Here is a 25,515-nt window from a genome sequence, read left to right as displayed (position 1 = left end):
ATTATGGAGTGCCTGGTGCTTGGACGTTTTTAGGACCAGGGTGGACAGACACTTGTGGGGTAGTCCAGCTGTGTCTGAGCCTGCATTTACACAGGCGTGACTTTGTTATTCCGACACATCTCATGATTTCTAAGACCATCTCTTGACTTTGGGGAACGTGGCTCTGTGGCTCTGACCCCCGAGGGCTGGCAATATTGGCAATGAGCACCAGCTGCGGGGCGCAGCCCGGCTTTCCACAGGGCGCTGGGAAAACCTCTGCTGGGCAGAAGCAGGCCCAGGCGAGACTACATTTCCCATCATTCCTCAGGCCCTGTCGGGGGATCACTACAAATTCGTTTCCTGATTGAAAAATGGGGGGCCGCCACGTCTTGGCGTGGCAGTAACCGCACAGGCCCCGCCCCGCGCCCCATCCCAGCTGGAGACGTGCAGAGCGGGAGTGAAAAGCGGCGCTGCGGAAATGGCGGACGGTCCCTAAGGCGCGGCTGGGCAGCAGGGCGGGGAGCGAGCGGCCTGAGCCATGAGCGCCCCAGGCGGGGGCTGGGATGGGGCCTGCGGGGGTGTCCGGCTCCTCCTGGACCTGTGAGTGGCTCGGGCCGCGCCCCCCCACTTTCCGCGTTACAGCCCCTTCCTATTGCCCCGCCCTCTGCCCCATATGTTTTACCTCCTACCCCCTTGCTGCCCCGCCCCTGCGTTATACCCCCTACTGCCCCGCCCTGCAGGTTCTACTCCCCCAGCTCTTACTGCCCCCTCCCTGTGAGTTCTGCCCTTCCCTTTACTGCCCCCAGTTCTCACTGCTCCTGTCCCTGCGTGTTTTATTTCCCAGGCCCTGGTTGTCCCCGACCCCGGGTTAAACCCCCTTATTACTTCACCCGTGCACGTTCTGTTCCTCCCCTTTTGCCTCCCAACTCTGGTTGCCTCTACCCCCCGCATTTTATCTCTCACTCCCTGATTGCCTCGTCTTGTACCCCCTTATGGCCCCCACCCTCCATGTGTTACACCCCCATGGGCCATGGCCTTTGTTGCCCCTTTAATCACAGGGATTTTAAATGGGAATTACAAATAAGGGAAGGTTTGCCAATCTGACTTGAAGATTAAAGATTCATACCTATCTCTATGCCATTTTTTCCATTAGAAGGTAATTTTCAGGATTTCCAGTGATTATGCGGACAACACATGTTTCGTAGCACTTATGGTTTGTTTATTTTGGCAGCATGATAGTATTGGGCAGTAAATGAAAATAACAGGTACAATTTAATGATGGTAAATATTTGAATTCAATCTACTTACAGATGCAAACACACTTAATCATCTAATACAGTGGTTAACTAACTGCACTTATGGCTCAAACACTAGTAAAAGCTTAGAAATGGCCTTGCTAATGGCCGAATCAAATACTAGTGAGGTGCTGAAATGCATATTCAGCACCTCATTAGCATGCTAGCAGCCATGGCACTTTGAAAGTGCTGTGGTTTGCTCCTGTGTGGCTTGTCTACACCGGGGTCCTTTTCAAAAGGACCCCACCAACATCAAAATCCCCTTATTCCTGTGAGTTTCGGTATGAGGGGATTTTGAAATGTGTGGGGGCCTTTCGAAAAGGACCCCCGTGCAGCCGCACCTAGCCACACGTGTTCGAAAGCGGCACTGTCAAAGTGCTGCGGCTGGCAGCATGTTAATGCTAATGAGGTGCTGAATATTCAGTTCAGCACCTCGTTAGTATTCTTCAATTTGGCCATTAGCATGGCCATTTTGAAGTTTTGGCCAAGTGTGACCACAGCCTATGGTTATACTATAGTTTATGGTTATGCTCAAAGGGAAAATTACTATACTTACTACTCCTTAGCAAAGGGACCTGGAGTCGGGACTAAGGAGTAAGGGGACTTGGAAGTACTGGTGGGTGAGCTGTGGCTAGGTGTGTGCCGGTACGCTGAAGTTTAAAACTTCGGAGTTGCCGCAGGGGGGAATTTGCTTAATGAAGTGCTGCCTATGCATGGCAGCACTTCATTGGTAAACTCCCAACACCCAAATTACCATCCTTCCTTCGAAGGAAGGTGGTAGTGTAGACAAGCCTTTAGTGTTTTCACTGATAACTGAGGCGGGGCTTTCCGTCCCCCTCGGTGCCTCAGCACCGAGGCCCATAGAAGAAGTTCCTCCCGGGTTCAGGGAATGGGGGAAGGGGTTTATTCCCAGTATTTCCTAATTCCAAAACCAAAGGGGGCTTGAGACCCATCCTGGACCTGAGAGGTCTCAACGAGTTCATGAAAAAGATAAAATTTCGTGTGATATCCCTGGGTCTCGTGCTGCCAATGGTGGAGTGGGGGGATTGGTTCATGGCTCTTGACCTACAGGATACACATTTCCATATTTCAATCTACCCTCCTCACAGGAGGTTTCTTAGCTTCATGGCAGATGGGAACCATTATCAGTTCAGAATGCTGCCTTTTGGTCTGTCTGCAGCCCAGGGGTCTTCACCAAATGCACGGCGGTAGTAGTAGCATACCAAGGCAGGCAAGGGGTGCAGCTGTTCCTGTACCTGGATGACTGGCTAGTCAAAGGTCGTTCTAGAGAGCAGGTGATTCGGCATGTACAGTTGGTCTGTCAAACCTTTGTAAGCCTTGGTCTCTTTATCGACAAGGTAAAGTCGGTGTTGGTCCAGCCTCAATTAATAGAGTTTTTAGCAGCACAACTAGATGCCAGGTGTGCCAGGGCGTTCCTGTCAGATGACAGGTTCAGGTCCACGGGGGCCATCATCTGAGACATCCTGGCAGTTCTCACCATGACGGCCAGGTGCTGCCTGTGTTTGCTGGGTCACATGGCAGCGCGCACCTTCATGGTACTGCATGCCAGGTTAAGGATGCGCCTTCTACAGTTATGGCTGTCATCAGTGTATCGCCCTGTAAGAGATAGTTTGGACTTGGTAGTTACTGTGCCGACATGGACTTTGTCGACCCTGCACTGGTGGTTGGTCGAGGGGGTCGTCCTCACAGGAGTCCCCTTTGTCCCTCAGCAGCTCTCACTTTCCCTGGTAAAGGACGTTTTGGACTGTGCTGGTGAGCGCCCCTGGGTCAGCTACAAACCCAGGCTCTTCAGAGTGTGTTGGACCTTTGGCTCCACATAAATGTGAGGGAGCTCAGGGTCATCAGACTAGCGTGTGTGACTTTCCAGGCCAATCTGATGGACATTGCGTGTCAGTCAGTACAGACGACACAACAGCAAAGTACTATATCAACAAATGGGGGTGCATGCTCCTCTCCCCTGTGCCACAAGGCCATGATGCTCTGGGACTTCTGCATACAGCACGGCATCATGCTGCAGCCCCATTACCTGCCAGGTTTGCACAATTCAGTGGCGGATCAACTCAGCAGGTCCTTTATGGCTCATGAGTGGTCTCTCCACACAGAGGTTGTTCATTCTATTTTCTGGAAGTGGGGGTATCCCCAGCTGGACCTGTTTGCCTCCTGACTCAATGTGAAATGTGGCACATTTTGCTCCTACTGCAATCAGAGCCAGGGGTCCTGGGCTGGCGCCTTCAATGTCTCCTGGTCAGGCAGGCTGATGTATGCATTCCTTCAGATTCCACTAGTTCACAGGGTCCTCCTCAAGATTTGCTCAGAAGTGGCATTGATCATCTTGATGGCACCGACACGGGCCCTTCAGCACTGGTATTCAACCCTTCTGCACCTGTTGATCCACAAGCTGATGGTGTTGCTGAGCCGGCCGGACCTGCTGATGCAACAAGAGGGGAGACTGCAACACGTCAATCTCCAGTCGTTGCACCTCAAAGCATGGATGTTTCATGGCTGAGGAATCAGGAGCTGGCCTATTTGGATCCCATAAAGGACGTATTGTTAAATAATAGAAAACTCTCCATAAGAGTAACTTATTTGGCTAAGTGGAAAAGGTTTTTGGTGTGGGTGCCTCACAGAGGGCTATCTCCCTTGCAAGCCCCATCCCATTGATTTTTAGATTACCTGTGGGGTCTGGTACAGGAGGCCTTGTCCCTCTCCTCTGTTAGGGTGCACTTAGCTTCTATCTCAGCCTTTCACCCGGGTCATGGAACGTCTTCTGTGTTCTCAGACACTGTAGTCAAAAGTTTTCTGAAAGGTTTAGAAGGAATCAAGCCCCAGGTTTGGGCACCACTGTCCCCATGGGATCTTAGTGTGGTGTTAGCTAAGCTTATGAGGGCCCTCTTTGGCTCCCTGCTGTTTCTGAGTTACAGAACAGCATTTTTGGTGGCAATCACCTCAGCTAGAAGGGTAGCTGAGTTGAGGGCACTTTCAGTGGCCCCCTTGTACACAGTGTTTCACAAGGATAAGGTTAGGCTGAGACCTCACCCCCCGTTTTTGCCTAAGATGGTCTCCGTGTTTCATATTAACCATGACATTTCCCCACTGGTATTTTACCCAAAGCCCCATGCCTCCCCGAGGGAGCAGTGTTTACACACCTTGGATGTTAGAAGGGGGCTGGCCTTTCTGTATGGATAGGACTAGGCCCTTTAGAAGAATGCAGCAACTCTTTGTGGCAGTTGCTGATAGGATGAAGGGCCTTCGGGTTTCCTCCCAGCGGATTTCCTCCTGGATAGTGATGTGTATCAAGGAGTGTTACAAGCTTGTGAGGTCCCTCCCCCCACCGGTTAGGGCACACCCCACAAGAGCGCAGGCTTCATCTGTGGCGTATTTGGCGCAGGTGCCTATCCAGGACATCTGTAGGGTGTCCACCTGGTCCTCAGTTCATATTTTTACAGCACATTATGCTTTGACACAACATGCATGGGAAGATGCTGCGGTGGGCAGGACTGTCCTGCAGTCTACTGGGGACTCCGACCCCACCTCCTGGGCATTGGCTTGTATATACTCAACTTGGAATGGACATGAGCAGTCACTCGAAGAAGAAAAAACAGTTACCTGTTCTGTAACTGGTATTCTTCGAGATGTGTTGCTCATGTCCATTCCAAAACCCTCCTGCCTTCCCCACTGTTGGAATAGCTGGCAAGAAGGAACTGAGCAGGGATGGGGTTGGACGGTGCATATATTGATTCGCCATATTGGCGCTGCATTGACCTTATGGCTACTGGCTACAGCAAAAAGCTTCTGGTGACTGGGCATGCTCCCACGTACGTCCAACTTGGAATGGACATGAGCAACTCATCTCAAAGAACACCAGTTACAGAACAGGTAGCTGTCTTTTCCTCACACAGAGGACAGCTCACTTAATAGAAAACAATTTCTTTTACAAAGGAACAGGCAGGATTTCTTACATATTTACGATACCTATAAACAATCTCTTACTAACTCATAATACTTAATATACAACTAGCAGCTGCTACAAAACAAAGTTCACAGAAAGTTACAGAACTTACATCTTTATTGTACTGGACTGAGTGGTGGCTTTATACAACGTTAGGGAACGTAAGTATGGTGTTACACTAGGCGTATATGTATTTTAAAATTCAACCTATGTGTATGTAGCTAACCCGAGCAATCTTATCTCAGTATTATCTCAAATGCTTAACTGAGTAGAATTCCACTACTGACTGTAATAAAATTGAGCTGCTGTGATATTGTGTGTGTGATTACTGTGAGTCCTGAGACCTGCTTCAGACGTAGAGCTCATTTACCTCTTGATAACTATACTGCGGCATGGAGGATGAACCTAAAGATTCTTAGGTCAGATTGGCGAGACATCACCCAAATTGATATCTCTACCTAAATTCCTATTTTTGGTCAGCAGCACACACTTGTGGGTGTAAACTGTGTCCATGCAATGAGGACTCGTTAGTACAACTTTTCCAAACAGCCCTGTCAAGTGTAAGCAAAGGCGTAGGCCTTGTCGACACTACACAGTTTTGTTGGCAACAGGTAGCTTTTGTTGGCACACAGTGGAGTTGTACACTCTGCAGTCATCCTCCTGCTGACAAAACTCTCTTGCCTTGCTGTCAAAATAAAACCATCTTGATGAGAGGTGTAGAGCTTTTTGCAGCAAAGTTACATCAACAAAACATCAGCGTAGACACTGCATTGGTTACACTGCAGTAATTGACCTCCCGGAGGTATCCCACAGTATGCACCATTCTTATGATGGTAAGAACACAGGATCTTTTTAGGGGAAAAGGCAATGTGCAGCATTTATGGAGGATGTAATACAGAAATTAACCTGCACACAATCTCCCTCTGCCCTGCCAAAGATGTTAGAGTTACCAGCCAGAGGTTTGAACCAACCTAATTGCAATCAATTTTATTTACACAAGTGTTTATTTTTAAGTTGTTTTCTGAATGTTTGTGATTTCAGGGAGTTGCCGCATACGACTTTTAGCTTATTTGTTCATTCCCAAAGGTTGACCTCTAACATCATCAATTTTCTCGTATCACGATGGGAGTGTTTACCATACCTTCCAGTGTGTTTAAGATCCCAGCTCCCCTGTCCTCCTTCTTCTCCCCTCCCTTTTTGGTACATCTGAATCAAGCCGTGACCTTTGAACTTGCCTAATTAGCACAGATTTTTCACTCCTACCGAAGCGCTATTACTACAAAATAGAAAACTGTTAGGTACAAATCACAACATTTTATAACATCTTACTTACATTAACAAATCCTATAACATATGGTGACCATAATCAGTCACTGGAACTGTTCTAATCTGTTCCTGCTTTAACATCAAGAAGAAACAGACAGTCTGACTGATGCATCTTTACCAGCAGCATGAGGCCATTCCTGTCTGCTAGTCAGAAAGGACAACCAGCAGGGTATCCTAAGTCACCATTACACTGCATAAGGCTTATCATATTTTTATACAGATACTAGAATATTACACTTTAGCTGCAAGGCTACACCACGACCACTCTACTTACTGTTTTGAACGCCAGTGCCCTGCGTCCAGCTACGTGGGCTAGCGCCCCTTCCCTTTCAAAGCCTAAGGAAGTTCTGAAGCCTCTTAGCTTAGAGAGTTCATGTAGGATCAGTGCTGGCAGGTAGGGCAGGCATGAGCAATTCAGTAATGTGGAAGGTTAAAACATTTAAAAATTATAAAGAGAGGTGTTTCGTGATTCAGCGTTGGAGAGAAAAAAGTGCTTGCACTTCTGCTTCCTTATATTATTATGTATATTTGTGTACAATATCATCTAAATGACTCTGTACGAAAGAACAAATTGTTTCCATATCTGAAAATAATTTAAAAATGCAAATAGGTCCTAAATCCTGTCCATGCTGCTCACTTTGAAGTCTTACCAGGAACACAGAGACTGGCCCCTGCTATGACTATAGCCCACACCTTGTTGCTCCGTGAAATGTACCCATTGCAATAGTACTCCTTTTTCAGACAATTCAGGCTTTGTATACACAGTACTTCCAATTGAAAGCCTTACCATGGCAGCGTTTTCACATGGCAGCATGGTCACAGCCCAGTGCTCTAGGTACACTACTCCAGGAAGGGAATAGCTAAGAAGGCTGGAATCCCATTTACAGTGGTGCTTTCTAAAATTGTAAGTTGCTGTGCTGGAGTGTGGGGTGTTTTTCACACCCCTCAGCAAAAAAGTTATAGCACAGTAACTTGCCAGGCGTGCCCTGAGGCCTGGCTATACTAGGGAACAAAGTTGACCCCAGATGCACAATTCTACCTATGCAATCAGCATAGCTAGACTCAACGTATCTGAATCAACTTTCTGCCCTAGTATAGATCAGGGCTCATTGGGCTCGCACCAAAGTCCCTTACTCCATGCAATAGTGCAGAGTACCAGGGTTGACGGCTGGGACCAGAGAGAGAGATTTTTGTCATATCTTCACAGCTGTGGCAGAATTGAACTCTGAAAGATTGATCAGTGTGTCAAATGCCGAGTAAGTATACACATACCCTCAGTCTGCTTCAAAGAGACTTTCACCACATCCTGTACACATCTTTATTTTAACTGCATGGCATTGTGGGCAAGCGATGAATTTTTTTTTTGAACCTGTCTTAAGTGTCAACATAAGTTAACATAAAATTGCTTTGCAATTTAAAGAGAGCAAATGGTAAGACCACTGTCAATATGACTTAGAACTATGTGAGTGCTAGGTAGTATATGTATTCAAAGGGAGCTATTGAAAAGAAGTAGGGTAATCTGGGGTAATACCAGATTTTAGTAATTCAACTGTCCTGGGAAGGAAACATTTATTTTATTAATTACTAAGCTTGAACTTCTTGTCCCTTGTATTAAAAGACAAGTGATAACAGAATTTCCTCATTGGTGAGGTCAATAAATATGTCATCGTGTTTTTTCTTGTCCTTGGGCATTTGTCTTGTGTAGCAAAAATAGACAAAACAGTTGACTCAAAAATTATACTTATCTTACAAAGGACACTGATCACTTGTTTTAGACTGAAGATTAACTTGGCAACAAAAGATGTTTAACAAGTAATGGAATTTTACTGTACAGTGATCTGCTCTGAAAGCTGTTTTAAGATATATTTTTATAATGTACAAAGTGCAAGAGGCATAACAAATGAAGGCGTATGGGTAATGTTCACTGAATTTTGAAAATTATATATTTAAACCTATTATTCTGTTTCCAAAGAAACAAAATGTGTATTGTGCGTACTCATCACATTCTGTGTTATGGGAGCTGTCCTTCCCTTGGGGGTGAGGGACCAATGTACCTGTCACAAGCTCCACTTAGAATAGGGGTTCCCAAACTTTTCAGCATCACGCCCCCCCCTTTTTGATTTTTGAGAAAATGCTCATGTTCCCTCTCCTCTTCTTTACCATCATCCAACTCCCCCTTTTAACAAAAACATTCAATTTATAATTTAAAATAAACACAAAAACTTGATACAAAAGTTATTTAAAATTAATAATTTAAGCACAAATAGTTTTCTTGGCCCTTAGAATCATAGAATGCTAGGACTGGAAGGGACCTTGAGAGGTCATCAAGTCCAGCCCCCTGCCCTCATGGCAGGACCAAGTACTGTCTAGACCATTCCTGATAGATGTTTATCTAACCTGTTCTTAAATATCTCCAGAGATGGAGATTCCATCTGGTGGGTGCCTGGTGCAGCCCCAGCTGGCCCGCTGCTTGAGCGCTTGCTAACTGTCACAGCTGCCTGCGCTAGCCCCTGCCCACATGAGACTTGCGCTGCCAGAGCCACCTGCCCAAGCCCCACGCTGCTGGGGCCAGCCACCCGCCTGGCCACCCGAGTCCCATGCTGCTGGGACCAACCACCCACCCACCAGCTGCCTGCCCCAGCCACAGGCCAGCTGCCTGAGCCGCCTGCCCAAGCCCCACGCTGCCAGGGCCAGCTGCCTGCCTGTCAGCCCAAGCAGCCTGAGCCTTAAGCTGCTGGGGCCAGCCACCCACCTGCCAGCCCGAGCCACCCGAGCCCCACAATTCTGTGGCCAGCTGCCCACCTGCCAGCCCAAGCTCCCCAAGCCACATGCTGCCAGGGCCAACTGCCCAAGCCCCACATTGCTGGGGCCAGCCATCCACTCATCAGCCTGAGCCCTGCAATTCTGGGGCGAGCCACCTGCCTGCCAGCCTGAGATGCCTAAGCCCTGCGATGCTGGGGTCAGCTGCCTAACCCCATGAGCCGCCCACCTGAGCTTCTCCCCTTCCACAAAGCCAGGCACCACCAGCCCCCCACTTTTACCCCATCTCCATCCCCTGAACCAGGCACCCCAGCCCCACATCTAACGGCATCCTCCTCCTCCTCTCTCCCCACAAACCATACTCACTCACCTTTGCAAGTGGGTCTTCGCCGGCTGCCTGCTTTTTATAGCAGTTGCGCTGGGTCACCTGCATAAAATGGCAGGGGCTGAGAGCCAGAAGCAAAGGCTGGATCTTTCTTCGGGTGGTGAGAATGATGGTGGGGCTAGGTTGCCTCGTGCCCCCCTGGAATGTCTTCATGACCCCCAGGAGGACACACACCCCAGTTTGGGAAACCTGACTTAGAAGAATGAGCAAACTTAGATCCACCTGTCAATAGCTAAATACCAAGTGGCTTGGCAGCAGTTAACTACAATAAACCCTCAATTTAATGGACCCTGATGTAATGGGCTTTGGAAATATGCGTGATCTCTGTCAGCACCCCTCTCCCTCCAGTTAAATTCCGGCAACTCACCAGAGCTGCCAGAGCCACCACCACGGCTGGGGCCACCAGGGCCACCACAGCATGGTGCCTTCAGTCCTGCAGATTTAGACTTAAGGGACTTTTGGCATCAACAGACAACATTTCCTCTCATTAGCCTGAAGAATCAAGGGTTTACTGTAGTTATAAAACACCGGGACCTCATAGAGAGTTATGAGGGTCAGGCAGGGAGCTTCCAAATACTTAGAGAGGAAGGGATGTGTCAGGAATGCTGGTTAGAGAGGTCATAAAGGGAACCTAAGCAAAATTTTGCTGGGATAGGGAGCAGGTTCCAAAATGGGCTGAGTTGCAAAGCCCTAAAAAGTCTCAGTCATAGCAAATGGACCTTACCAGGTGGTGGCAAGAGAACCAAATCACAGGGGACTCCTGTGCTGTGCCAGAGAATAGCTGCAATGGTTTGGACACTGCGATGATCCCAAGTCTAATGAAGGAACCCTTCCCCTGGATGGGGACAGTAGTTCTGAGGACGGAATAGGTGTCCCAACCAAGAGGTGAAGAGCCTGAGCAGAGAAGAGAGCTGAATGTAGACAGGGAACACAGACAAATATTCATTTCCTCCTTTCAGCTAGAATGCTGAGGCTGTGGACTTACTTGCATGTGTGTTGGGCTTTGAATTAAATAAATTAAATCCCTGAAGGAACACTATCCACCACAGACAAGCCTAACTGAGTTGTGTTTTAGAAGCCAGGCTGGAATGGTGCAATAACAAGTGAGAGAGAAGAACAGTTGAAAATATAGTGAGGGATTTTATGTTTTTTCGAGTCTGAGTCATAGATAGTGTCTAGGACAAATGAGGAGAAAGGTTAACATTTTCCTTCAGTAAGTTGACTGGTATAGAGTTTTGAATACTAAAATCAGTAAAAATGGGTGAACGTGAATAACACACATGTATACAAATAATAGATCAACTTTGGTTGTGTCCATGTTTATTTCTGACCGTTCCAAATTTGTTTGGAAACAAAATCTAGAGGAGGGGAGCTAAGTATATGTCACATTTTGGCAGTGGGTACCCAAAAAGGCACAACTCTTATGTTACCCACTGTTACAAGAAGAGTCGGGCTGCAGCTCGTTGGAATTAACAGTACTAAATTAGCGAAGAGGAGAAGATACTAGAATTATTTGCAACCATCCCACACAGAGTAATAGTATCTTCACTCTTTAAGCAATTTATGAAAACATGCACCCTTCTAGTTTCCATCCTACACACGTGACTAGATCCATTGTTTATAGTCAAGCTCTTAGGTACAATCGCATTTGCTCTGATCCAACTGACAAGAGACCAAAAACTACAAGAACTTTACCAAATATTCATAAACCTGAATTACCCACCAGGAGAAGTAAAAAAACAAATCGACAGGGCCAGACGAATACCCAGAGACCAGCTACTCCAAGATCGGCCCAAAAAAGCCAAGAACAGAACACCACTGGTCATCACCTACAGCCCCCAACTCAGACCACTGCAACGAATTATTAAAGACCTACAACCTATTCTTAATCAGGATGCTACACTCCAGAAGGCCCTGGGTGACATGCCTGTTCTCTCCTACAGACAACCTCCCAACCTCATGAGGATCCTGACTAACAGCCGCTGTCTATACCCCAGGAACACCAGTCCTGGAACCTTTCCCTGCAACAAAGCCCGCTGCCAGCTTTGTCCACATATCTTCTCTGGAAATACCATCACTGGACCTAACCAGGTTACTCACAGAATCACAGGCACTTTCTCATGCTCCTCTACTAACATCATATATGCCATCATGTGTCAACAATGCCCAGATGCTTTGTATATTGGACAGACTTCTAACTCCCTTAGACAAAGGGTCAATGGGCACAAAACAGACATCAAAACACTCCAGATCCACAAACCAGTTAGTCAACACTTTAATGGAATGGGGCATTCTGTCAATGACCTAAAGGTATGTGTGTTACTGAAAAGGAATTATCGCACAGTTTTGGAAAGAGAAACATCTGAGCTGGCTTTTATATTCAAATTCGGCACATTAACACATGGTTTAAATCGTGATGGGAACTTTCTAAGTCACAATAGGGGCTTGTCTGCATACTTGGCTCAATCTGATTCTTGACCTTCCCCCCTACCCCTCCACTCTCTGATTTGCTCACCTTGATTATCTTTTTCTGATTTGTCGTCCTTGCTTACTGTTTTTGGTTCTCTGTGTCTTAAATATTGAGTCTGTTCTGGTCTGGCTATGGTCTGAAGAAGTGGGTCTGTCCCACGAAAGCTCACCTAATAAACCATTTTGCTAGTCTTTAAAGTGCTACTTGACTGCTTTTTGTTTTGATAGTGTATAGACTAGCATGGCTTCCTCTTTGTTACTATGCGAATTACTGTGTGGTTTTCTTGTATCAGAGCATTCCTCACTTCAGAAGAGTAGAGCAAATTCACTGTTAAAGAGATAAAGGAGAAAAAGAAATGAGAAATAATTATGCAGTCATGGCAGCAGTATTGTGTGTGAATCTCCAAACTGTATTTTTGTCTTTGCCGTGGTCCTCTTAGCTGAAATGGAACACAACTATCCCTGTGAAATACTTCAGTTGCAAAAACATAAACATTCCTATGTTGAAGGATGGAGCCAAAGAGATGGCCAGGAATTTGAAGAATGTAGAGGGCAGAATAAGGTGATGATAGGCTACCAACATTTTTTTTTTTAAGAAATACAAATAATAGAACATGGGGCTTAGCGTAGAAATAAGAAGGTAGTCATTAGGTAAAATTGGTTTTAATTAGATTTGCTGTTAAGCAAGTTAAAGTTATTTTTATGAGATTAAAGAGAGGAAGTTGTTTTTGTGTTAGTTAAAACTGCAAAATAGTTTCTGGTGCTGAAACCACTGTAGCAGCAAGGCTCCTAACCACAGAGAGGATATGTCTCCTGCAAGCGGAACACTGATTCACACACAGAGATTATAAAAGCGGGACTCCAGCAATTTTAGCATAGAGTGCCACTTAGGGTATGTCTGCACTATGATATTAGGTCAAATTTGTTAAGGTGTATTTTCTAACACTCATTTTTGTAAAGTTGAGGGTGCATGTCCACACTGGCACATAAAGTCGAAGGAGCGTGTACCCATTTACGTTGCCAGCTTCAACTTTGTCAGCAGTGCACTGTGGGTACCTATTCCACAGTTTCTGCTGTCCCTTTGCATTGTGGGTTTCTGTCCCAGTGTCTGGTGGGACAGAAATGTGCCATGAGTGGTTCTGGATATGTGTTATCAACATCCCATAGTGCACTTGTCTCCTCCCCATCCCATTGGAAAGCAATGGCAGCAAATGTTTTCATGCCCTTTTCTCATATCCATGCAGATGCCATTGCAAGACTAGCATGGAACTGGTCCAGGTAGAAAACTTCTGCATGTGTAAAACCACTTTCATGGAACTTTGTGAATTGCTTCCTCTGACCCTGAAGCGCTGCAATACCAGCATGAGACCTGCTCTTACAGTTCAGAAGTGTGTAGCAATAGCTTTGTGGAAGTTTACTGTGCCAGACAGGTACTAATCAGTGGGCTATCAATTCAGACTGGGCAAATCTGTTTTGATCCAGGTAGCCAAGATAATCAATACCCTTCTTCTACAAAAGACAGTGACTCTAGGAACTGTGAAGACCATAGTGGATGGTTTTGCCATGATGGGGTTTCCTAACTGCAGCAGGACAATTGCTGGAACACACATCCCTGTTTAAAAATAAAAATCCCTATCTTGGCACCAGACCACCTTGCCACAGAGTGCATAAAGCACAAGGGGTACTTCTCCATGGTGTTGTAGGCACTGGTGGATCACAAGAGTAATTTCAGTGATATCAATGTGGGAAGGTCAGGAAAGTGTATGATGCGAGCATCTTTAGGAACTTTGGTCTGTTCAGAAAGCTGCAGAATGGAACTTTCTTCTCAGACTAGAAAATCCCCATTGGAAACTTGAAGATGCCAGTAATGATTCTGGGTGATCCAGCTTACCCATTGCTACCTTGGCTCATGAAGCCATACACAAGCATCCTGGACCACAGGAAGGGGCAGGTCAACTACAGGCAGAGCAAATGCAGAATGGTGGTAAAATGTGTTAGTAAGTCTAATTCAGTCCCAGGGAAATTGGACAAAGAACAAAATAGATGACACAGTCTCTGCTAGAGCTAGGAGTGTGGGGGGTTAGGGAGCATCCCCAGGCTTGAAGTGGTTTTCCTCAGCACAGGGTTTACAGTTTTGAATGGCTTTCAGCACTGCCACTACAAAAATTGTCCTACTGCGCCCAGAGGCGCACAATATATTGGGTAAGAAACCCATATGGCTTTTGTAAAGGGAAATCATGCCTCACCAGTCTACTAGAATTCTGTAGGGGTTTCAGGACACCTGAACAATGGTGATCCAGGGGATTTTCAGAAAGCCTTTGACAAGATCCCTCATCAAAAGCTCTTAATCTAAGTAGACAGTCATGGAGTAGGAAGGATGGATCAGTAACTAAAAGATAAAAGATAGGAAACAAAGGACAGAAATAAATGGTTAGTTTTTACAATGTAGAGAGGGCCAGTGCTGTTCAACATATTCATAAAATATCTGGGAAAAGGTGTAAATGGTGAGGTGACAAGGTTTACATGCAGAACAAATTTACTCAAGATAGTTAAGTCCAAAGACTGGTGTTACAAAGGGATCTCACAAAACTAGATGACTAGGCAACAAAATGGCAGACAGAATTCAACGTTGATAAATGCATCACTAAAACATAACTGAATAGTGACAGAGGGATAGCTGTATTAGTCTGTCAAAACAAAAAAGCAGTCCAGTAGCTCTTTAAAGACTAACCAAATTATTTATTAGGTGATGAGCTTTTGTGGGACAAACTCACTTCTTCAGATCATAGCCACACCAGGTTGACAAATCAGAAAAATTCTTATTGAGGTTGGCAAATCAGAAGAGCGGGGGGGGGGGGCAGGAGGGGTGTGTGAGTTAGATAAAATAAAGTATGTAAAAGAGTCCTTGTAATGGGTTAGTTAATTGCTGTCCTAGTTCAAACCGTGTGTTGGGTTTGGATACAGGTGACAGTTTTTATATTATGATTGGAGATACACATCTCTTAGAGCTGGAAGGGGCCTGAGGAGGTCATCTAGTCCAGTCCCCTGCCCTCTTGGCAGGACCAAGCACCATCCCTGGCATCTACTTGCCCTAATCCCTGAATGGCCTCCACAGAGATTGGCCTCATAACCCTGGGTTGAGCAGGCCAATGCTCAAACCACTGAGCTATCCTTGCCTCTGCTAATTGTGAGCATTCCCTCTGTAAACGGTTGTTAAAGTTCCTTTTCAGTAAAAGTATCGGAGGGGTAGCCGTGCTAGTCTGGATCTGTAACAGCAACGCAGGGTCCTGTGGCACCTTATAGACTAACAGAAAAGTTTTGAGCATGAGCTTTCGTGAGCACAGACTCACTTCATCAGATGCTGGTCTTGGTAATCTGGTGATTTCCAAGGACAGCATCTGATGAAGTGAGTCTGTGGTCAGGAAAGCTCATGCTCAAAACTTTTCTGTTAGTCTATAAGGTGCCACAGGGCCCTTCGTTGTTGTTTTCAGTAAAAGGCTTTCAGGCCATTAACACAATGGCCCACTCCATTAAAGTGCTGGTTGACAAGTCTGTGTGTTTGGCGTTTTTTTGATGCCTGTTTTGTGTCCATTCATTCTTTGTTGAAGAGTGTTTGCAGTCTGTCCTATATGCATGGTGTCTGAGCATTGTTGGTACGTGGTGGCGTGTATGATGTTAGTTGAGGAACAGGAGGATGTGCCTGTGATTTTATGAATAACAGGGTTAGCTTCAGCTATGATATCTCCAGAATAGATATGTAGACAAAGTTGGTAATGGGGCTTGTTGCAAGGAAAAGTTCCAGGATTAGTATTATTGTGGTATAGCCTGTGATTGCTAGTGAGAATCCTCATAAGGTTGGAAGGTTGTCTGTAGGAGAGAACAGGCCTGTCACCTAGGGCCTTCTGGAATGTGGCATCCTGATTAAGGGTAGGTTGTAAGTCTTTAATGATGGGTTGCAGTGGTTTGAGTTGGGGGCTGTGGGTAATGACCAGTAGTGTTCTGTTATTGACTTTTTGGAGCCTATCTTGGTGTAGTTGTTTTCTGGGTGTTCATCTGGCCCTGTTGATTTTGTTTTTTTACTGCTCCGAGTGGATAATTCGTGTTCATGAATGTTTGGTAGAGATCTTGTAGTTTTTGATCTCTGTCAGCAGGATCAGAGCAGATGCAATTGTACCTAAGAGCTTGACTGTAAACAATGGATTGCGTTGTGTGTGCAGGATGGAAGCTAGAAGCATGTAGGTAAATATAGCAGTCAGTGGGTTTCGTAGAGTGTGGTATGGATCAGGCCATCATTGATTTGTAGTGTAGTCTGCAGGAAATGTATCTTTCGTGTGGAGTGGTCAAGGCATAAATTGATGGTAGGGTGCAGGTTGTTAAAGTCTCTGTAGAATTCTTCTAGCATCTCTTTACCATAGGTCCAAATGATAAAGGTGTCATCGATGTATCGTAAGTAAAGGAGGGATAATAGGGGATGAGAGTTGAGGAATCATTGTTCCAAGTCAGCCACAAATATATTAGCATATTGTGGGGCCATGTGGGTGCCCGTAGCAGTGCCACTAATCTGGAGGTATAAGTTGTCCTGAAATTGGAAATAATTGTGGGTGAAAACAAAGTTACAGAGGTCAGACATCAGATTGACTATGGGAACGCCAGGGATGATATTGTCATCAGAGGTGGCTACAGAACTGTACAGAAATAAGAGTCTTTTTCAGACTAGGAGCTGGATGTTTGTGTGGTAGGGACTCTCAGTTTTCATTGTCTCAACTAAAGTTGCATACCGCTATCATTATACAGTGGTTTAGACAAAGGAAATCTCATGGCAAAGAAAATTCTCCAAAACATATATTGTAATGTCACTGCTATACAGTCTCAATTTACCCAATATTTGTTTGTGAAGGCATGATTATTTGCAGCTGAGACAACGAACAATTATCTGAGCTCTCTCTCTGGTTAACCCACCATCATTCTTCCCTCTTGATTTTCCACCAGAAAATATCTTCTGTAACAATTCTCTCTCTTATGAGTTTCCCAAGTCTACATATGCTTATAAAGCACATGTTTTGTGTGTATGGCTGCTGTAAAGGATATCGTTTCTGAGAATTTAACATGATTATTAACATGCAGCATAACAAATAAATTCCTGAACAGGATTACATATCACTTAGGGACCTATGTTCTGGGCCTTAGGATTCAGATACACGCTTTGTTGAAGAGAAAAAAAAATCTAAAGGATAGTTTAATATATAAATGAATCAAATAAGCTGTGTCTACACTACCTACCTACTTCGAAGGAAGCATGGTAAGTAGGGTGTTGGGAGTTTAATAATGAAGTGCTGCGGTACATATACAGCACTTCCTTAAGCAAATTCCGCCCCCCACGGCAAATCCAAAGTGTTAAACTTCAAAGTACTGGCTTGTATGTAGCCGCAGCTCATCCTCCAGTACTTCAAAGTGCCCGGGCAAAATTTTGAGGAGTAAAGGGACTTCGAAATGCCCCGGGCACTTCAAAGTACCAGCAAGTGAGCTGCGGCTACACGCGAGCCAGCACTTGGAAGTTTAACACTTTGGAGTTACCGTGGGGGGGAATTTGCTTAATGCAGTGCTGCATGTGCACCGCAGCACTTCATTAATAAACTCCCAGCACCCTACTTACCATCCTCCCTTCGAAGTAGAGAGGTAGTTTAGACAAGTCCATAGAAAAAGAACTAATAAACCATTAATATTTACTAACAAGTACTTACAGTGGAGTTCCAGGAACTCCTCCTAATCATTGGTCACTTTTCTTCTCCTTCCTCCCCCATATAATTGTGCGACCACTTGTGCCCTTAGACAAGTTTGTTCTTCAGATTCTTATCTAGGAAATGGAGAGGATCAATTTTGACTTCTTGGTGTTCCATCATTACCAAGTTGACCTGACTGAAAAAAAAAACTGGAACAGTTTTGTTGCTGATTGGACAACAGCTAAACATTTTGCAAGAACATATTGATTTTTGTGAGAATTGCAGACAGTAAGTGAAGGGCTTTGATAGGTTTGAAACATTTAAATTTATCATTTCCTCTTCTGGTAATTATAAATTGTAAGAATTGAAAAGACAAAGTTGAAACAATGCTTTGATAACCTCAAAACAAGTATTTCAAAATATTTCATGAACACCTCTGGGATTTTGACTGTTTGCGGGATGAAAATTACATTTTTATGGTAGTGAGGGGGCTAAATTCACCCCTGGTTTATGGTGGCACACTGATCCTGAGAGGAACTGTTGTAGTGCTGCAAATTGTTTACAACCCCTATTCCCCTAGGGATCTGCAATCATCTGCTACATTCCAAGCACTGGGGTGCTAGCTTTGATGGGGAGCATGGCCAAGATGTACCAACTCTGCACCAGTCCAAACAACCTCTGTTGAAGGGACTTCTAAGGGGCCTTAACTGGAATTTAAAATAACCTCTGTGCAAGTTGGTGTGCAAAAGCTACCTGAACTGAACCGATCCTGGTGTGAAGCAGTCCCTGGGACATAGGTCATTTGCTTGAACGTCTCCCCCTACATCTGCAAAATGAAGTTTTATACAGTTTTGTGTTCACTTGATCTGGAACAGCATTACCTATGTATTAATTACATCTGGACACCATTCTAAAAGTATCTGGATAAGTGTAATCTATTTGTTTTCTCTATATGGGGGATTATTGTAAGATAATTTTTCAGAAGATCCATGTCATTTGCTTGCCTTGTGTCATGTTTGAACTAAACTTGCCTGATATAAAAGCGGGAGGAGAGATCCTGCCAAATTTTGGGAGCATTCTGGGATTTAACGTCTGCCTGGTTTGAGATACTATTGAATTTTGCTCATGTTTAGCAGGATTAAAAATTCAAGTGTACACTTATTAATAAAGATTTGTTATACATTTTTGGCTGTGATTGTTCTCTGCTCTGTCTGTGCTAAGTAGGCGTTTAGCTCTATGAATAGAGGGTATCAGTTTTCATGAGAACGGTTTTATCATCTTCAAGCACTATTAGTTATCTGTTTCAAAAGGCAAAATACAAGTCTGTTCTGATTAAGGCATGGGTCTGGAGCAGGGTAAATTCTTATGTATTTGAGAAATAATATTGACAATGGTAAATCTCTCAAAACAAGTATTTTGAGGTATGGGTGGTGGGAGAGATGCCATGTGTGAATTTACAAGATAGAGAAAAGTATCTCAAACAGGACACGTTGATATTGTTACTAGTAGAAATATGCACTGCCATGTGTTGCTTTCAGATTATGAACAACCAGCTGCAAGGACAGACTGTTTCTTCAGGAATGAATAATAATTCTGAGACATAAGCATCATGAATAATGGCCCCTTCATGCTGCTACATAATGGAAAAGGATTATATCAAAAGCAGCATGTGTTATATTTTTCAGGCCTCTAAGTGGGCACTGTAGATTAGAAGATTTAAAAAAAAAAAAGCTGTAAAAAGATCCCTGTCAATGTTTTAAATGAATAATTGTTAATTCAGTGTAGTACCACTACATTGTGCCTCTATATAACTCAATTTTAACTTACATTTATTTCAGGTCCCTTCAGTGTTTGGCAAAGAACATTTCCAGATACGTTGCAGATATTAAACCTTTGCCTCCCAACATAAAAGATAAGCTGATAAAATTAATGAGTATGCAAGGGCGGATAACTGATTCAAATATCAGCGAGGTAAGAACCAATGCAAAATTCTTACGTAAACTTCCACTCTTTCTTCCTCCTTTATCCCACCTCTTGCTAGTTCATGTCATGCCATTATGGAGCCGTAAAAAGGGAAAGGCGAGTGAGGCACTTGCCTCAGGCGCACAGCTGAGAGGGTGTGGCTAAGACAGCAGTAGCGCCATTTTTAAAAGCCAGCTGGATTCTGTCAGGGTGCATGTGGCTCTGTAAGGAGGTGGAGCCATTTGTGGCTCTGGACTCTGCTGCCTCCGCCTCACTCCTTCTCCAGCTGGCTCCCTGCCCTGCCTTGCCACGCTGAAATGGAACTCAGTTTAATTGGCTTGACGGATGGCCATTAACCCAATTAAACTGAGTTCCATTAATTTAGCACGTCGAGGTAGGGACTGCCTGCGCTGCAAGTGGGGGCGGGGGGAGCGAAGCAGAGGAGGAGGAGGAGGAGTTGGCAAGGGCCTGGTGAATGAGCAGTGGGGGCAGCAGTGGCAATGCACTGGAGCTCAGCTCCTTGTGTGACGTAGGGTAGGGGACTGGGGGAGGCGGTTTGGGGCTGTGGGGGGGGTTAAGCCGGAGGAAGCAGTTTGGGGGTCAGAGCGAAGTGGTTTGGAGCTGCGAGAAAGGGGTTTAAGCCTGGGGGAGTGAGTTTGGAGTTATTGTGTGTTCAGCCCCCCGGAACATGTAAAAAGTTGCTATGTGGCCCCCCGATGATAAAGGGTTGGCTACCCCTTGTCTAGGGCCTGGGCAATCTAAGTGGAAAGCTTCATAAAGGTAGTTTGTCCAGATGTTCTCAGAGCAAGGTTTTTAAGGTAAAATAATCCAACTTTTCGGTTTGTGTGCATGTCAAAATGAGAAATATGTCGAATGTGGCTGGCTTTTGGAAACAAAGTCTGGACAGCGCCTATGAAGCAAGCAGGAGGGTTTATTACACACATTGCTGGTGAGGTGTCACTTCGTGTGATAGGCTTCGTGAACACTGTCAGACAATAGGTTATGATTGATTATGCAGACTGTTGATGGGTGGGAGTAAACTATGGGTGTCATCCAGGCCTGGATAGGTTCAAGCAGCAAGATGAAATCAGCACAATAAACCAATAATCTAACAAGGTTATATTGTATCCTCGCCCATAACTTATGGAACATCTTATCTCTAGTACAGGTGGTTTTCCTTAACAAGTTATTAAAACAAAGCAGACATGCAGTAACATCTATATGTCTAATTGGATGAATGATGTATCTATAAGAGTAATGATGGTGCCTTCACATGGGCACATCCAGGGGTGCTTATCTAGGAGATGAAAGCAGAAGAGACAGTAATGCCATAGAGCAATAACACATCTGTTTTGAGTACCAGTCTGAGACAGCAGTAGAGAGAACCCCATGTCTGAGTTCTCATATGCAGGGCCTCTCCTTGGAATGTGGTTGCTGGGGCAACTGTCCCACCCTCCAAGCTCCAAGGCCCAGTCCAAGCTGGGATGACCTTCCCTGGGTCTTGTGAGTTAGATGAGGGGTGCCCAGCAGGGTAGCTTTCCACTCATGCTAACTGGGTTTCTGTATTATAGGATAATAGGCCTACTCCAGACTTTAGGATTCGAACAGGGGGTCTTTAGCACAAACTGTGGCCTGCCTCAGAAATTTTCACCCTACACTGGCCCAATCAGGATGGGTTTTAGGTGAGGGAGGCCTTTTTTGGTAAAAAGAATTGCAAACTGCTTTTGTTCCCCTCTCCCCCTTCACCCATTTGTTGGTTTTCTTGCCTTCAGAAAGCCTGTTCTGTAAAGCAGTTGGATCGAAACAAAAGGAACATATTTTCTCTCTTTCCATAAAAAAGCAGGGTTATATTTTAAAGAAATACTTCTGATGTCCTAAGGTCTGTCAACAACTTTATATTGTAACTTATGAAAAAGAGAGACACCTTTGTCTCCAAAACATGTGCGACACTTAACGCTCTTGGTGATAGGTCTGTAGGTTGAAAGACATGAGCCGTTTTGGTTTTTTTTAATTCATCACAGTGCATACTTTTCTGGGAATCATTTTTAAAAATATGATTCCTAATGCAAAATATAGTTTTAAAAATCATTATTTAACATGTAATCATAGAATCATGGAAGATTAGGGTTGGGAGAAAGGTTGAAAAGTCCCTCAAGTCACATTGGAGCAATTCTCAAGGCTCGGAGAAGCTGCAGTCATATAGTCCAAACCCCTGTTCAAAAACAGGACCACCCTCAACTAAATGGTCCCAAACAGGGCTTTGTCCAACCTGGACTTACAAAACCTCTGAGGATGGATCTTCTACCACCTCTACAGGTAACCCATTTCAGTGCTTCAGTGCCCTACTAGTGAAATACATCTTCCCCCACTGTAACTTGAGACCGTGGCTCCTTGTTCTGTCATCTGTCACCAATGAGCATAGCCTAGTTCCCTCTGTGGAAGCCCCCTTCAGGTAGTTGAAAGCTGCTATTAAGCCCCCTCCCCTCACTCTTCTGCAGACTAAATAAACTCAATTCCCTCAGTCTCTTCTCATAAGCCATGCGCTCCATACCCTTCCTCATTTTTGTCACCCTTGTCTGGGCTGTCTTCTATGTGTCTACATCCTTTCTGTAATATGGAGCCCTACACTGGATGTAATGTGCCAGATGTGGTGTCACAAGTATTGAACAGAGGGGAATAATCACTTTGCTCGATCTGCTGGCAGTGCTCTTACTAATGCAACCCAGTATGCCATTAGCTTTCTTGGCTACAAGGGTACACTGTCAGCTTATCTCCAGTGTCTCATCCACTGTTATCCACAGGTCTTTTTCTGCAGAACTGCTGCTTAGCCAGTTGGTCCCCAGTCTGTAGCAGTGCTTGGGATTCCCCCATCCTCGGTGTAGGACTCTGCAGTTGTCCTCACTGAACCTCATCAGAGGGGGTTCAGAAAAATAATGTAGAAAATTAATTATTTTAAGACAGCTACTAAGCTATCTTTGCTCATGCCTCATCAGTGCCCATGCCTGTGCCACAGACAGTCAGCTTCAACTGCTCCTTCTGGGCACCAGTTCCTTAGGGGTGCATCTTCTTCAAACTGGTATAGTAAAATAATATGCTTTGCAACAAAGGTTTTGTCCGATTTCTAAAAAGATGTTTCATTTATGAGATTCATGGTAGCGTCAATGTGGCTGTCCCTTAAACATATGTTTCCATTTTTCAGGAATACTATTTTAACCAGGAGTTTGAGCCATGTAAAGGCTATTGTATTTAAGTTTAAGAATTGAAGTGAGAGAAAGTTAACTCCGTTATGAGTTTATTGCATTGTCAAGTGAATGTTGCCATCCCTTGAACATATGTTTCAAATTTGCAAGATAACTATTTTCAGTAGATTTGAATTTTAAAGATGACAGTGATTTGAATGCCTCGGAAATTTCATCAAAGATTCAGAGTTTTAAACATCAGGCATTAATGCTGTTGCCAAACGTTTAATCTGCAACTAGTTTGGGCCTTCTACAGTTAATTCATGAATATAATCTGGCCACATCTTATCCAAATTTGGAAATCGCCCTGCGAGTGTTTCTCTGCTTGCCATTGACTAAGGCTTTTTGAGAAAGAAGTTTTAGTAAACTAAAATTTAGAACTACCCTCGAGCATTCATGGTTATCAACAGAATATGAAGTAGCGAATAATATTAATTTCAACACAATTATTGATGACTTTGCCTTATCGCACAAAGTACAATTATAAATAAATACCTAATGGTACCTGACATGGTGATATTTTATAATTATATGTGTTAATATATAAATTATACGTACAGATTATATTATAAAAATATGTATTTATTTTCCCTTTTTCTGTGGAAGAACTACTATGAATATATAAACATAAGGGGTTTGCAATTTTATGTTCTTGCCTTAGGCGCAAAACTAGCTAGTTAGGGCACTGCATGCCAACTTGGACTGAAGGAGTTTATCTGTCTGTAAAGGACTATAAATGCTTACAACCCTGCATAATAACCAAGAATATGGCCACAAGGCAATGAAAAAGTTTTCTAGTTGACTTCTATATCATCCTGTTTTGGATCAGTTTAATCTGGGGGAATCCTCTTGTCCATTGTACACATCTGTGTATAAGATGTTGTGGAATTTTTGAAGGGATTCCGAAGCAGTAGCGCTTTTCATTTTATGTTGCTATCAGTTTCTAATGAATTTGTCCAATTTACATAAATAAGTATTTAACATGCAAGTTAATCACAGTTGAAAACCCCATAACCTAATAGCCAGGCAGCATTTTTTTAAACCTTTTTGCAGAAAAGCCCTGTGAAGAGTAGTGTATTGTGCCTGTTTGCTGAGGCTGCTGCACAGAATGCTTCTTTCTCAATACATGCAGGATCAGCAGATTGAACAGCTGATGGATCCACGATTCTGTGTCTTCTGGTAGCAGAGGGAAAGCGCTATGAGAGAAGTAGTTGCCAAAATGGGCTTCCACCAGCTGGTATTTAAATAATGAAAAGATCTGAGGAAAATCTTGAAATTCCTATAATCTTATGTGAGTGTTAGGTCTACGAGTTAGTATAAAATTCTATTATCCTTGTGTCCTTTGAAAGGTTATGTTGAGGTGAGGACAAGAAGTTCTTGGGTTCAAACCCCTATCATCCCAGTTGCTCATTAATGCCGATCAGTGTTCCAGGAGGAATTTTAATAATGACTTGCCTCAGTTATAAGTTCAGATGTGTTGACATTTGTATCCATTTATGTCATCTCAGTCTGGAAGGGAGCTATAAAAATTGTATATAACTAAAAGTTGACCTTGGTGAAGTAGGAGGAATGAACAACTCCCAGTTCATTCTTGCTTTGATATGTGACTCGTAGCAGGCAAATACTACCAGTTTCCAAAAGTCAGAATAATGAAACTGTGAGGTGGGAGCAGCACATCAGAATTGTTCTGAAAACTAAACAAGCAAAACTTCACATTGAACACACTACATTTCTTGAATTGTAATAAATAAAAAGTGAGAAAAATAAATTGAGTGAATTGTATACATTCAGTTTCTTTTAACAAGCTTACTGAGTTGCTTTGAGCCATGCAATGGTCATTTGTTTCAGTGAGCAAACATTTCTAAGCATCACAAGGGCTTGGCATATTTTTTCATATGTGATCTATGCATACGTGTAAGGGAAACACATTTACAAAAGCTCAAGCACCTTCTTTTTTTTTGTTTATAATCCTCACATTTTTGAACAAGAGTATTGTTTTCTCCTTAGGCTCTTTTCTGTTCTCATCTGTAAGCTGCTTTCCATAGTTTATCACTACCTTCTCTTGGAATCTCTTTTCTCCTTAGCTGTCTACGCTAGCCCCTTCCTTTCAGAAGTGGCATGGTAAGGTCGGAAGATGCTAATGAGGTGCAGCCATGAACATGCAGTGCCTCATTAGCATAATGGCACCCCAGTGATTGGAAAGTGCCGCTTTCGAATCACATGCTGCCCCTGGAGACGGGGGCCTTTCAAAAGGACCCCTGAGTCTTCAAAAGCCCCATATTCCTATCTGGTGTTAGGAATAAGGGGCTTTCAAATACTGGGAGGTCCTTTTGAAAGGCCCCCATCTCCATGGGCAGCATGTGATTTGAAAGTGGCACTTTTGAACCACTGTGGCTGCCATTATGCTAAT

The 25,515-nt window shown here is 44.2% G+C and overlaps 1 protein-coding gene across 3 annotated transcripts in view; it reads left to right on the top strand.

Annotated features, from left to right (window-relative positions):
* AMN1 (antagonist of mitotic exit network 1 homolog) overlaps positions 1-25,515 on the top strand; it is a 69,279-nt gene that overhangs the window by 1,787 nt on the left and 41,977 nt on the right. Inside the window, exons 1-2 of one of the 3 annotated variants that reach the window (XM_074983785.1) lie at positions 453-579; positions 19,743-19,875. In XM_074983785.1, the coding sequence (XP_074839886.1) occupies positions 518-579; positions 19,743-19,875 (195 nt within the window). In that variant the 5' untranslated portion in view covers positions 453-517. Of the gene's footprint in view, positions 1-452; positions 580-1,116; positions 1,136-19,742; positions 19,876-25,515 lie in introns of those variants that run through there. The other 2 variants (XM_074983787.1, XM_074983786.1) reach the window with 2 other exon arrangements.

This window comes from Carettochelys insculpta, chromosome 1 (assembly GCF_033958435.1).
Source record: "Carettochelys insculpta isolate YL-2023 chromosome 1, ASM3395843v1, whole genome shotgun sequence".
In the NCBI taxonomy this organism is placed as follows: Eukaryota; Metazoa; Chordata; order Testudines; family Carettochelyidae; genus Carettochelys; species Carettochelys insculpta.
The sequence above is the reverse complement of the archived record's forward strand: the minus strand, read 5'-3'. Positions and strand labels throughout refer to the sequence as shown.